The sequence below is a fragment of the Pleurodeles waltl genome, chromosome 6 (genome assembly GCF_031143425.1).
Source record: "Pleurodeles waltl isolate 20211129_DDA chromosome 6, aPleWal1.hap1.20221129, whole genome shotgun sequence".
NCBI lineage: Eukaryota > Metazoa > Chordata > Amphibia > Caudata > Salamandridae > Pleurodeles > Pleurodeles waltl.
In genome coordinates, this window is record NC_090445.1 from 563,149,619 (window position 1) to 563,164,534 (window position 14,916).

General features: G+C 44.0%; 1 protein-coding gene across 8 annotated transcripts in view; it reads right to left on the minus strand.

Annotated features, from left to right (window-relative positions):
• The window catches only part of CSDE1 (cold shock domain containing E1), a 522,536-nt gene that overhangs the window by 480,825 nt on the left and 26,795 nt on the right, over nucleotides 1-14,916 (minus strand). For 4 of the 8 annotated variants that reach the window (XM_069238744.1, XM_069238741.1, XM_069238743.1 and 1 more), the window contains exon 2: nucleotides 9,042-9,415. Coding sequence is in view for 4 of the 8 variants with exons in the window: in XM_069238737.1 (XP_069094838.1) it covers nucleotides 6,311-6,448 (138 nt within the window). In the remaining 4 variants the exon portion in view is untranslated. Of the gene's footprint in view, nucleotides 1-6,310; nucleotides 6,458-9,041; nucleotides 9,416-14,916 lie in introns of those variants that run through there. The other 4 variants (XM_069238742.1, XM_069238738.1, XM_069238740.1 and 1 more) reach the window with 2 other exon arrangements.

A 14,916-nucleotide genomic window follows, 5' to 3' on the forward strand; every position in this document is an offset into this window, starting at 1 on the left:
AAACCACCCTAAAGGAGGGAAAGAAGAAAAAGAAGACACCCAGACAAGACTGCAAGAAAACCAGCTGTGGATTCCTGAAGACAGAAGACCTGTGAAGCAAGGGGACCAAGTCCAAGAGTCACAATGGAGTCCAGGAGGAGCAGAGGCTACTTCCCACCCGGATGCAGGAGTTGGTAGACTGAAGAATGCAGACAGGTATTGGTGCAGAAATCCATCAATAAGCCTTGGCAAAGGCAAACTCACAGTTAGTAGAAAGGAGGTGCCGTTGGGGACCAGCAAGGCCCAGGACGACTCAACCCAGGAGGGAGAGTCACAGGGGACGCTCAGCGTTGCAGAGAGTTCACAGCAGCAGAGGCAGAACCCAAATGAGTCCCACAGGACTGGGATAAAGGAGTCGCAGAAGAAGCCCATAAAGAGGATCCCACGCCACAGGAGAACAATGCAGAAGGCTGTGCTTTGTAGTCTGGAGTGCTGGAGCTACACGTCGCCTGAAGATCCCTTGGAGGAGATGCAAAGAAGCCTTGGCAGCTGCAAGAGTGCACAGGGTTACTGTACTGCGTCATAAGGAAAAGGCTTACCTCCACCAAAGCTGGACAGAGGACTACTCCGGACCACCACCTGCGATGCAGGATCCACGCAGCTCAAGATGAGGAGCTCCACACAGCCGGTCATCGCTTGTTGTAGGTGTCTGCGGTTGCAGGGACGTGACTCCTTCACTCCAAGGGAGATTCCTCCTTCTTGTGAAGGCTGAAGAGTTGCAGTCTTCTAAAGATGCACGACCGGGAAAACGTTGCAAAGCTGGCAGGAAATGTGGATACAAAGTTGGATAACAGTCTTCTTCATTGTAGCAACGTTTGTCAGTTCCTGGAGGGTCCAGTCGCGGTGCCAAAAGTCAAAGCAGAGGTGGCAGAGGAGTCCTGCTTGAATCTTGCAAGCTGAATCTGAGGACCACACCCATGAGAGAGACCCTAAATAGCCCTGGATGGGGGACTGGTCACCTAACCAGGTAAGCATCTATCAGGAGGGGGGGCTCCAGTGTCACCTGCGTGGACACTAAGATCCTCCCAGAGTTCCTGTCAACCTTGGAAACAAGATAGCAGAACCCAGGGACCCTCTGGAAGAGTTCTGGGCACCACCACTGGGGTGGTGGTGGACAAGGGAGTGGTCATCCCCCTTTCCATTGTCCAGTTTAGCACCAGAGCAGGGACTGGGGGTCCCTGAGCAGGTGTGGAGTCGTTTAGGCACAGAAGGAACCAAATGTGCCCTTCAAAGCAAAAACAATGGCTTATGGAGGCTACCCCTCCCAAGCCAGTCACAGCTATTTCCAAAGGGAGAGGGTTATCTCAAGCAGCAGGAGGGCAGAAAACTGTATGAGAAGTGGCAGTAGCTGGGCTGCCCGGAAAACCCTGTAAGAGTGGGGGTAGCAATGTTGGGCATCCTCCAAGGAGCCCCCAGCATGCATGGAATTATACTTCCAATACTTGCAACAGTATTGGGGTATGGCTCTGACATGTTTGATACCAAACATTCCGAGGTTCGGAGTACCCATTATGTAGCCGGACATAGGTAGGGACCTATGTCCAGTACACGCGTAAAATGGCGTCCCCACACTCACGAAGTCCAGGAAAATGGATCTGCAGTTTGTGGGGTACCTGTGTTAGTGAAGAGGTGCCCTCCCACACAGGTCCCTGCACCCTGCCCTCTGGGCAGAGAGGGCTTACCAGAGACGTGACATAGTGACCTGGTGTAGTGACCTGTAGTGAAAACGGGTGTATGCACCCGTTTCACGCAGACTGCGATGGCAGGCCTGCAGAACCCTTTTCATGGGTTCCCTATGGGTGGCAGAATAACTGCTGCAGCCATAGGGGTCCCCTGGAACCCCAATGCCCTGGGTAACTAGGCACCATATACTAGGGACTTACATGTGAGGTGGGGAGTACCCAGTATGCCAATTGTTGGAAGAAAAGTTACCAGCAACCAAATTTAGAGGAGAGAGAACAGTCACTGGGGGTCCTGGTTAGCAGGATCCCAGTAAACAGTCAAACACTGACAAACAGGCAAAAAGTGGGGGTAGCCAAGCTAGAAAGAGTCTACTTTCCTACACCTGCATTCCCCACTTAACTTCCCCCACAGCGTGTCTAGTGAGGTTTGCTTGTTTCTCATTATAGTGTCATGTGAGAGAGAAATTGGTTTACCTGGTATTGCGCCCTCAAACAAAAGCCTCAGCTCCAAGGGGGCATTGTCTGTAGGAGGCTGGCCTGGCTTATAATGGGTACCTGATGGTACTTACACCTTGTGCCAGGTCCAGTTATCCCTTATTAGTAGATTAGTAGTGTTCTAGCAGCTTAGGCTGATAGAAGGTAGCTATGGCAAAGCAGCTTAGGCTGAACTACGAGACATACAAAGCTCCTACTATACCACTTATATCATACAGCACTATATCATAAGAATCACAATACTCGGTTACTAAAAATAAAGGTACTTTATTTAAGTGGACAATGTGCCAAAAATATCTCAGAGGATATACTCCCTTAGGAGGTAAGTAAAATACACAAAATATACACAACAGACCAAATCAGGTAAGTAAACAGTTAGAAAAGTAGTGCAAATACTGTAGAATACAATAGGATGCAATAGGCCTAGGGGCAACACAAACCATATACTAAAAGTGGAATGCGAATCACAAATGGACCCCTAGGCTAGTGTAGTGTGTAGAGGGTCGCTGGGAGTGTGAGAAAACACTAAGAGTGTCCAAGATACCCCACCCCAAGACCCTGAAAAGTAGGAGTAAAGTTACCCTACTACCCCAGAAACACACTAAAGTCGTGATGGGAGATTCTGCAAAGACCACAACGGACTGCAAAGTGAAGGAGGATTCCTGAACCTGAGGACCTGCAACAGAAGGGGACCAAGTCCAAAAGTCATTGAAAGTGTCCTTGGGGGGTTGAGGGGGGGGCGGAGGCCACTAAACCCCAGATGAAGGTGCAAAATGGCTGCTTCCTTTGTGCAGAAGATGTCCCACGGAGTGCTGCAGGATGCAGGGTTTCCTTGGAGAAAGACCGCAAACAAGCCTTGCTAGCTGCAAAGGTCGCAGCTGAAGAAAAAGGGTGCTGCCCGGCCCCAGGAGGTCGCCATTGACAGAGGGGGCCCTCAGCAACATAGAGCCCACGCACAAGAAAGCGGAACCTGCTGAAGTACTTGAACACGGGTTCAAGAAAACTGAGCACGGCGGACTTCTCAACACTACAAAAGAGGGTCCCACGAAGCCAGTGGTCAACTCAGCGAGTTGAGCAATGCAGGACGGAGTGCCGGGGACCTGGGCTATGCTGTGTACAAAGGATTCCTTGCAAAAGTGTACAGAAGCCCTAGCAACTGCAGTTCACGCAGTACACAGGATTACTGTCTGGAGGGGGGAGGCAAGGACTTACCTCCTCCAAATTTGGAAATTTGGACCACTGGACAGTCTGGGGCACTTGGGTCCACCACCTGTGTTCCAGGGGCCACGCTCGTCAGGATGGGAGGGGTCCGAGAGTACCGGTGACGCTGAAATTTGGTGCCTGCTGGAGCAGGGGGAAGATTTCGTCAACCCACGGGAGATTTCTTCATGGCTTCCAGTGCAGGGTGAAGGCAGACAGCCCCCAGAGCATGCACCACCAAGAAAACAGTAGAAAAAGCCAGCAGGATTAGGCACTACAATGTCGCTGGTAGTCTTCTTGCTACTTTGTTGCAGTTTTGCAGGCGCCCTGGAGCAGTCAGCGGTCGATCCTTGGCAGAAGTCGAAGAGGGAGATGCAGAGGAACTCTGGTGAATTCTTGCAAGTCATTATCTGGGGAAAAGCCCACAGCAGAGACCCTATATAGCCCTCAGAGGAGGATGGGCCACCTAGTCAGGTAAGCACCTATCTGGAGGGGTCCCTGACGTCACCTGCTGGCACTGGCCACTCCTAGGCCTCCATTGTGCCCTCACACCTCTGCATTCAAGATGGTCTGGACACACTGGAGGAGCTCTCGGACCACCCCTGGGGTGGCGATGGGCAGGGGAGTGGTCACTCCCCTTTCCTTTGTCCAGTTTTGCGCCAGAGGATGGACTGGGGGGTTCCCTGAACCAGTGTAGACTAGCTTATGCAAGAAGGGCACCATCTGTGCCCTTCAAAGCATTTCCAGAGGCTGCTCAAGTGCAACTTTGGAGTGTCGGGTCTTCATCCATTAGGCTACACAGGCGTGAGTAGCGGTGCTCCTGAGATTTGTTACCAACTCACAGGCAGGCTACCTCAGCTTTTGTTGTCCTGCTTCTGACTGGATGGAGCAAGCAACGTCTTCTCAGGCAGGACACAGAAGGCACAGTGGTTTTGTTTTCTAGCACCAAAGTGCAGTCCATTTTGTTTTCAACCTCTCTTTGCTGGGTCCACTGTGCAGAAGAGCAGCCATTCGGTCTTCTTTTCCAGACCAACAAGACCGGAGCTCTGGGTGCCCTTGTTATGCCAGAAAAGGCCCTCTGAGGAGAATGCAGTCACTAGCCAATGGGCTACCATGTTCCCTCCTTCCTGATGACTACTTTCTGTGAAGTGGGGCATCTAGCTATCCCAGAAGGCTTCATTTTGCCCACTTTCAGGATGGAAAAACCCCCTTTTGTCCTCAAAAGCTCAGTTGTGGCCCTAGTGGTGTGGTTACCTGTGGGCTACACACCCACAGGAAAGCCAGCTTGGCCAGTGTTTACCACTCTCCCCCCAACACCAACATTTCAACACAAAAGAGCAGCACCTCTTGTATGTAGCTACCATCAGTCCTTCAAAGGTTACTTCCCCTTTAAAGCTCGCCTTTTGGGCTAACACCCTATGTGTCTTTCTTCCTGGAGGAGGTAACAACTCTACTGTTAACTGTCCTGGTTGTCAATGACGATTCCCTAGACAGGCAGAAGGCGGTCTCGTAGCCAGCATCAGTAAATGGTCACTGAAAACCTAGGCAACAGAGCAGCAACTTTTCTAAGATTGTGCATCAAGTCGGGCTCAATGTAAGGAGTTGTTTGATACCTTGAAGTAACAACTTTGGTAGTCCCATTCAGAAGTTAGCACAGCTGAGATGTCAGTTTGCAACTCTGGCAGCTCAGCCCCATTCACTAGTACATTCTCTCTGGCTTCAAAAACGAAAATTTCGAATTTTTCTGCTTGACCATGTTAAACATGTTCTACTTCTTGAATATGCCTTTTAATAAGCCTGCTGTAGGGGTGACTTGCGCGCGCACACACACACACACAAAAAAAAAAAAAGGGTTTTTTTTCTTTACAAGAGGAGTTTGCCATTATTTAAATTGTTAAAGATGGGTTAGAAGCTCTATACTACCCTTCCAGTCTGCAGTGGCAGACTGTGAGCCATATTTTACCCAGTCTCCATCAGTTTGGCACAACAAGTGCTGCAGTCCCCGAGGGGAGACCAACTTGCGAGCCTCGAGTACTCCTGGTACCATATACTAGGGACGTAGAAGTAAGGTCGCCTATGGTAACTGGGTTTTAGGACTCCTGGTACCATATACTAGGGACGTAGAAGTAAGTTCGCCTGTGGTAATTGGGTTTTAGGACAACTCATGCATGTTAAAGGATTGGGGCACTGAGACAGAGGTCTGGCTAGCAGATCTCAGTGCACTCAGGGTAGAAAAACCAGCAGCATCTAACCAAAACGTGTGGGGTGCCAAAACAAAAAAAAAAAAAATACTTTTCTTCACATTTATCAAGAGGGCACCAGTGGGCTTTTTGTTCAAAAGCCCTTATTGACGGACAGACAACAAAGTACTAGCTAACCATGACAGCTGCTGAAGACTGCCTTCATAGTTTTCCTCTTAAAGAGAAACCCACTAAAGAAAACGTTACTTACCTGTAACATCTGTTTATGATCAGAGTTCTTAAGTTCATAGGCACTAAACACATCTGCCCATGTGTGGGGCGCAAGTATACTTGTCAAGGACAAAACATCTTTAAAATGGATAGTAAAAGAACAAATAGACACACCAAAATAATAACCAAAAGCAAAAATTTAAATTAAGTCTGCAAGCTTGTAAAGGATGAAATAAGATTTTAATCTTTTGTATTGGGGGTGGGGGCGAACCCGTTTCAAAAGCCATACCACTTAAGCCAATGACAAATGAAAAGGGCCAGATTAAATAATATATTGGCATTGCTCCAAAAGGTGCTGCAAAAAAACGTGAACCTAAGCAACCAGATCATATGAATCAATTTACTAATTAGGCCGACCATGTCTCTTAAAACACATGCCGTTAATAAGACATGCTTAGCGTGCACACTGCAACCCTGACTTACAGATCTCTGATAAAGGGGGGTCCTCTTCAGTTTCTTAGACCATGATGAGGCAGTAGATGAGAGCGGTAAAGAATGAGAAGGAAGGGGAGGAGCAGATGATGGAACAGTATCCGATGACATATTACAAAGATTCGCCATCTTTCAGTGCTGTGATAACATTGTACAATATTACAATTTTAAAGTAGCAAATAACAAAAGATCTTAATAAAAATAACAGTTTCTTTACTAAAAGATAAATTTCTAATTTTAGAAATGCAAGGTCCACTGCAAACCTTAACTGTTTTATCTACGGTTACTGCTTTAAACAAATACCATTTACACCATTCTTCACTACCATGACATGCTACCTACCATCCCCCCAGTAATCAATACATATTGAATATGGGCGTTTCCAGCAGGGGTAGTTTTCAGGCATTAATACTTAAACTTTATTTTCTTTTCAACAACGTCAACAAAATTACTTTTAAAAACTCTGGAAAAGGAAACCACTTTGCATCGTGTGTACTTTTTCACCCTTACGAAATACAGTCACCTAGTAAGTTTTAGAGGGGCAAACATAAGTCTCATACAAACCAGATAATGCCCACGTGAAGGACATAGCTTTGTGAACAATTACTAAAATCAAATGTGTATAAATTCCATCAAAACTGAGAACTTAATTTGGTGCATATTAAGATGTTAATTTTAAGAACATCAATGCTGCCAGATTTCTCAAGTTAATGCATTCAGGATTACTTCACCCAACACTGTCAAAAACATTAAACGAGCTGCTCTAGTCATAGCTACTAAAATTCAGGATGTTGTCAAGGCACTACAGCAAGCAGTTAAATGCTAACGATGGATTACTCAATGCCAAAGTAGCTGAGCTTGTACATAAAAAATATATATATTGAAGAATCTAAAGGCATACAGTGTTTTACTTAAGACTACGGAATGAATTACCAATACAAGTTCAGTTACTTGACTATGCTGCACGTTTGACAACTAAAGCAAAATACCAACTTAAAATATGTTCTTGTTATGGAAATTATAGTAATCAAATGCTAAATGAAAAATTGGTTACAACAGCTTAAAACAAGTAACCAAATAACGCAATTTTATCATGCTCAAGACTGTGGAGGAACTAGTCATAAAGTATAAAGTTCTGACTTGGGCATTTGGCTGTAAATTAAGTATTGAATAAACTAAACACTGCTGAAGTTGGTTATTAGCTACCCTGTTAAGATCCACGAGGAGCGGAAAGCCTTTCGTGAAGAGTGTTTTGGAGGCTAATAGTGGTGAAACATCTGAAGAATAACAGTACCCCAACATAGGGAAACTTATCATTTTGGCTGAACGTTTTTTGGGGTTTATAAATGTTGCTATAATTGGTTTAACAACTTAATGAGCCCACGTAATGTGAGATTTGAATGGGATTTAAAGGCATATGCTACTACAAAACCATCTAGCTTCAGACCAAAACCTTGACCACACCATTAAAGACCTGAAAATAAAAGATCCTACATCCTTTCAGACCCATCAAAACCACATTAATGGCTCCTGTCACAAGTAAACTGATAAACAACGAAAGGTGGCATTCCAAGGCATGGGATACAAACGTTGGAAATGAGTAAAAAATAAAATCTGTTGCTACTCCAATGCTTAACACAATGCACTTTGGGCATCTTGATATAGGACTTTAAATCAGGACAGTCTTATTGGAACCAAGCAATATCCACAGAAAATCAAACAAGGCAGTGATTTAGCTAAAACAGCAAGATCAACCAGCACAAACAGATTTAATCATAAAATAAATACGCAGATGGGTGTAAGCTTAGTATGCGTTTTGTAAACAGAGCAAAACTAGAGTGCATGGAATGGAGAAAACTGCTACAGAAAGGGTGTTTGATCAGCTACAGCAAAACCCTAACTAGCATTCAGCCTCAATTTGGCAGTTGGTAACTTGGAGGATCTTTGCTTGAAGGCTGTGAAAATTCGTTAGGGTGTTTGATCAGAAACATTTTTGAATTAGCAAATAAATAGGAAGGGCAAAGACACTAAAATGCTACAAAAAAAAAAAGTTACTGCTTTTGTAAGGTCTACTTGGAAACCCACTAAAGTATACAGAGGAGTCTGTAGTAAAACGAGAAGATGCAATTTTATATGCAAAAATAAATAGCTCATATCACGCAGCAAAATACTGCTTTAAAAAAAAAAAAAAAATAGAACAGAACATGGAACTACACAACCACACACAATAGCAATAAAGCTTATGAAAATCTCAGTCTGCTGGGCACACGGGGAGGGGGTGCGGTGGAGACAGAGCGGCCAAACCATCTGCAAAGATCCATCACTGGTCCAAAACAAATGTGTTCTAACATTAAGGAAGGAAAGTAAAGACTATGCAAACCTGTCTAGCAGATGGAATTTTCCAGCAGCAACATAATGAAGCCAAAACCTGAACGTGAATAAGTAATCAAAAGAGTAAAATAGATTGGATCAATTGGTTAGGAACAAAAAAAAAAAAAAAAAAAACGTGCACAATTAACTGCACATTACTGTTCAACATGATTCTTCAATTGCTGCCCTTACAGAATAAATGTTAAGATTTTGCATTTACTTATGCCAACAAACTGCAGTGAAATTAGTGTAATTGCCTCACCTATTTTGTGGACTACGACAAAAATATTAATTTGTATAAATTACCCAAGACTTGTGGCGAGAAAAAAAAAATGCACAACAGTTTACTAACCTCGTACACAGTTCCAAATATTGCACCTCAGTAGTATTTGCAGATTCGCTTGAACAGCACACGTTTTAAAGGATGGCAGTTGATAGTGATAAAAATAGCTAGAGAAAAGGACCTATCAAGCTAGTAAAGAATACGATTCTAACTGCACTGGAGGAGCGCAGCACTGATAAAACAAAGATTAATAGCAGCGTTGGGAAGTGCTTGCTTGAAGCTGTTGAGTAGGCACAAACTTCTTGTTTCAGATCAAGTATTGTGTCGTCAGTGGTTGTTAACTCTTCTTTGGTCTTGGTCGTTTCGAGTGGTTGGTGTTCCTTTCCTGATCTGAACTTGAAGCGCTGTTTCAGATGTTAATTTCTGTTCAGTTACACTTCATACTGTAAACAGAAAAACAGAACAATAAGTACAACAAGGGCAACAAGAATAGCTCTTTAGCTTTTATGTAGTTAAAAAACGCAGTCTTGCGTAAATAGGTATTAATGTGCAGCAGAATAGCACGCTTTTCCTGCAATTACAGAACAAAACACAGAACCTAGGACTTCTTTTAGTTTACTAACAACATTGCCACCATGGCAGGAGTGTTTCTCAGTTTGTTTAAACACTCAATTTTAATAAATATATTACTAAACCATGATGTGGTAACACTGTCATCTACACACATTAGCTTTCTAAGAAATGTCCAAAATCCTCTCCCCTAACTTACATCCAAGTTCGTTGCTTCCCACTCCTCCCATTCCCACACCTTAATTTTATTTTATTTTTTAGGGCAAACATGTGCAAGCAATCTGACCTGTTGTAATCCATCTGTGAGCTTTTAACCACGTCCATCACTAACACTTGTGTGGGCTTGCCTTCAAAAATCCTTTATCATCAATGGCAAATGCTGTACATTTGTCCCTCCTTGGGGCAGTTTGGTTACCACTTTCGACATATACCCTGTTACATGGATAATTGCATATTTGCCAATACGTTTGGCTGTGAGCAAACTTTTTCTTTTGAGGTTCTCCTTCGTGCTCATGTTCATGGCAGTCGTGGCACTTTGAATCAGCTTGCTTATGTTAACTGTTTTACTTTTCATTTTATGACGCGGCTAGCACGGACTGCGAGGATCAGTGATCGGTTTTCTTCATATGGGATTATTCTAATACTTCACAAAGACAAATTTAATTTTCCTGCATCCATGCTGAATTTCACAGTGTTGGTCACGCATGAACACAACAGCACAAAGATCATGCAGACTAGGAAGCACAGAGCAGTCTACAAGTTTGTAGTATCTTGAAACCTGTTGATGCTTTTTTTCCCTCCTGGGACAGGGGGAGGCAAACAATTCAGGGGGAGGGGCGTTGACAGGACAAGCAACAACAGGGGAGTGCTAGTCATACTGGACAAGCAAAAAACACAGGAGAAAGGGAGCAGGGCAAGCAATGCAGGAGAGGAAGGAAGGAAGAGGGTGTAGGCAAAAAAAAAAAAAGCCTTGTTGTAGAGGCGTAGATGCCCGCACAACACATACTGAAGGGTAAAAAAATCCACCAACGGTGCCCTGAAAGTGGAAAGCAGAGGAATAATACTGGGAAGTGGAAGCAGTACTTCATACAGGGTAAGAACAAACACAGGAAGACTGAGAAGCCGGCACTCGTTGACCAAAAGGAAGCATGGAAATGAGTGACGAAGCCAACCAATGGTAAGAAATGGGAGGACTCCAAGCCACCTGTAACTAAAATCTCTCATAAGTGACAGCCCATGCTCTGTGTCAGGCAAGACTAAGTATAGGGTGTGGGATGGGAGACCTTTTGGGTAGGCGAAGGTGCCCGCCCAACATGCTAAAGGACAAAACCCAAGACATTTACAAGCTTCTCACCCACATGTACAAGGCCATACACAACACAGGACCAGTCTACCTGAACCACCGCGTCTCCTTCCACACCCCCACCAGACCCCTCCGCCCAGATGGCCCTGGCCACAGCATCAGCAAAATCCTGCCAGAGGACGCTTTTTCACCTACACTGCAGCGAAGAGCTGGAACAACCTCCCCCTGCACCTCAGACAAAGCACGTCGTTCACCATCTTCAGGAAGAACCTCAAGACGTGGCTCAGATGAGGCATTCCCCCCACCCCGCCCGAATCGCCTTGAGACCCTCACAGGCAAGTAGCCGCGCCTTACAAATATTGATTGATACAAGCAGGAGGCTGAAGGCAGGAGAGAGTATTTGGAAGGAGATGTGTCCTGTCTCAGGGGAAGCAGCCTTTACCACACAGGTAAATAGTTGAACCTTTGGTACACATTACTTTACCACACCGTTTATATTTTATTTATTTTGAATAAGGTACTTTAAGATATTTTAGAAAAGTGATTTTAGGGATGGGTAGAGGTAAAGGGAGGTGACGGCGACTACGGGTTTGATGTGGGTGAAGGTAGCTCACTGCACCCACGTTTTTTATTTTTTTTGCTAAAGGGGTAGGGACAGCCTACCCAGGCATGAGGGCAGAGCCTACACCCCAAAAAAGGTGAAAACAGTGTTTCTGCCCTGCCGCCCCACAATAGCAGCCACTAAGCCCAGCTACACAAGTGGGGTAGCATTTTTTTTTTTTTCAGGACAAAAATGGGAAACACTGAGGATCCTTGTCCATTCTGCAAGTTTACATCACAGAAATGCAAGGTAAAATGGTAGTTTTAGACATTTGCATTCCGGCTTAGACAACTTTGTGCGAATCCACGAGGCACATCACCCTGGAACCCCTTGGCTGTCTAGTTGGTTTTTAGAAATGTCTGGGGCAGGTTGGTTTCCATGGGTGACTGACAAATCCAAGTCCAAATATAGTAGTTACTCTCACTGCCAAAATTAGCCCAGTTACCAAAAAATAAAAAAGGAAAAATTTATAGGAAATGTTCACATCTCCACAAGGGGTTTTGGGCCCTTTCTTGTTGCAGGCACTAGGTCCACCCACACCAGTAAGGTACCAGTTTTATCGGGAGGCACAGGGGGAATGCTGGGTGGCAGGACATTTCTGGATCCCCGCGATTCCTGAACTTTTCCACAAACAAGTACAAGGAAAACAAAACTTTTTAGACAAAGTTTGAAGTTTGCATTGCATTAAGAAAGTATTGTTGGATGTAAGCAAGTAACACCACTCTGGACACTCTTGGGTGTCTAGTTTTCAGAAGTGTGCAGGCTTGTGAAGCGGAAGGTGCAAGCAGAGTTAGGGCCCAAAATACCCAGCTTTCCAAACTGCAAAAAAATAAACAAATAAATAATAAAAAGTGGCTCAGTTTTGAGTGGAAAAATGTGATCTATCCATGTTGCGGAGGTAGGAAATTTGTGGCTCCCCACAGATTTCAGAACTTACCCCTCACAGAAATATCAAAGTTTGAGGACTGCAAAGTTTTCTGGGTAGCAAACCCTTGTGACAAAAAAAAACAACAAAAAAAAAACACCCACACACATTCCTAGACACGCATGTGTGTCTAGTTTTCAGAAATGTCTGGGCAAGTGCTGACAGACTCGCGCAAGTCAATGAAGCCATAATGGGCAATAATGAGAAATTATTAGAGTAGAGGGAGGATTAAATGTCTCTTTTAGAGTTTCTCTTTTGTTTTTTTTTTTAAACAATAGATAGTCTTAAGGGACAATGTATGAGTTGTCTCAGCAGAGACCTGAAAATCATGTAAGCTAACCACCCGTGTGTACATGAGTTGTGCCTCACCAGCAGCCACACTGGGATGACTTTTCAGTAAGAGAAAAAGATTTCTAGAAGGTCACTGCTGATTAATCATAAAGCAGGCATGTGCATTCAAATATATCTATTTAAGGGAGCAAGCTCATTGGTCTCTGGTTCTAGCTCCAGTGGAATGGGCACTTTGCAGGCCAATTTTGGCTAGGCTTCTCAATTACATGGACAGAGACACTGTCTCGCGCCTAGCCAGAGAGAAATGGTAACATGATGTTTTAGCACAGCTCCCATCTATATTTCCTCTCTTCACTATGGCACCCATGAGGCCAGGAAGCCTTGCAATCAGCAAGTGTCTGTAGCAACTATCCAGGATCATTCAAAGCTGTAACAAGTAAGACTCATGTTTAACTATAAAGAGAAGGTGTATATGCTTAATAAAAAACAGACTACACACGCACTACTTCACCTGCCTCTTAGTGATAGTGATCAAATTTCTATATGTGGAACTTGACTAAGTATCTAGCTACCCTACGCTGACATAAGTTGCATTCTATTCATATGCATTTTTTAAAGGCTTGAGTGACTGCTCTACACTATGGTTACTAATGCAATAGTGATATATTGCTATTTCTGTTCTGTTTGGATTTTCCTCAAGCTATCACCTGCTGGGTTATGAAGTTGACCTACAGATACAGGAGGCAAGCTATACTGCTTAGTTGAGGGAGGGTTAAATGCCATCTTTGTTCCAATACTAAAGAACCCAAAGCCCACCACATGGGCTACTGTTGATACCATATTTTGCAATGTCACGACTGGGTAGATGTCGTGTTTCAGGGATTATGAGTTCAAATAAGATAGCTACTCCTAGGCACATGTTGCGTCTATTCTATTGAGATTTATTAATCAGATGACTACCAAAAGGCTTCTCAGTGCTAGGATCCACGAGTCATTAGGTATAGATTGGTTACTAATGTGGACCAACTGTACTTAATCCTACCCTAAACTATCTGACCGTTCACAGACCATTACAATGTAATTCCCTGCCAACTGTGTCTAGGCATAGACTGTAGTACCTTCCTTCATAGGCACTATATGATAAATTTCAGGTGGAATTGCAGCACACAATAGGATAATTGTAACTGTGGGACTAGTGCCCAGCTTTGGTATCCTCTATGAGGCTTGCCGAGCCTACATTAAGAGGATATGCACCGCCAATGTGTTTAATTCAATAAGTTGCAGAACTCAATACCTAGAAACTGCAATTTTCAAGTCAGCATATTTTTGAAGAGAGAAGGTAAGCAACATTTATGAAAATGAATACAATGCTTGCAGTATTGCAAAGAGGCAGCTGAAGCTCTGGTTGGAGGAAATCCTGGCCCATCTTCTATGCTCTCAGTGGGATGTATTCAAATCGATGATAGCTCTCTTGGAAAAGCAAGTGCTACTTGTTTCGATCAACTAATACGGAGGCTGAAAACTTTGCCTATACAGGCAGGGCAACAATGGCAGAGCTGGAAAATACTGAACAAGAGCACCTGGTAAAACCCATTAAGCAGGTGGAGAGCATAGAATCTATTTGAACCATGCCGGATAGTAAGTCGTCTGGATGTGATGGGTTTGACAACTGGTTTTCTGAACCTACTCTGCAATTAACAGCCATTAAATGCAACTCTGGCCATAGAACTAGGAGTGCTGCTTACTATACATGGGAGTAAGCCTCTTGTAAGTGATGGATCAGGCTTGTGATCTCAGAACTTACAGGAGCAATTTATACTCAGTCTCTTATTGTCAACCCTGGTGATACTAAACTTGCTTGCCTCAGACAGAATGTTTGGGGAGGGCAATCTCATTGGTACCCATAGGGCATTAGGAATTTAAGCTTGTGTCCTGATAATGTGCAAAGCCCACATTACAGGTCAATGTTTCATCCATGGATAACAGATCGCAAACAACTACCTCTATGTCCATTATTTTTAAGTCACCAGCATTACCGTTCATCAGTCTAGAGATTTTAAAAGAAATTAAATTTGCTGGGGGCAAAACAAGGGTGTTTTCTCTTTGCAGTGTGCCCTAAGGTTAACTAACCTCATATTACTAGAGCTAATCAAGCACAAAGATGGTATTGCATGAATCCTTAGTAGTTGTGATATATTCAATGGTTGAAAATAGCTTGAATCAGGATATAGTTCAACAAAAGGTTCAACATAGT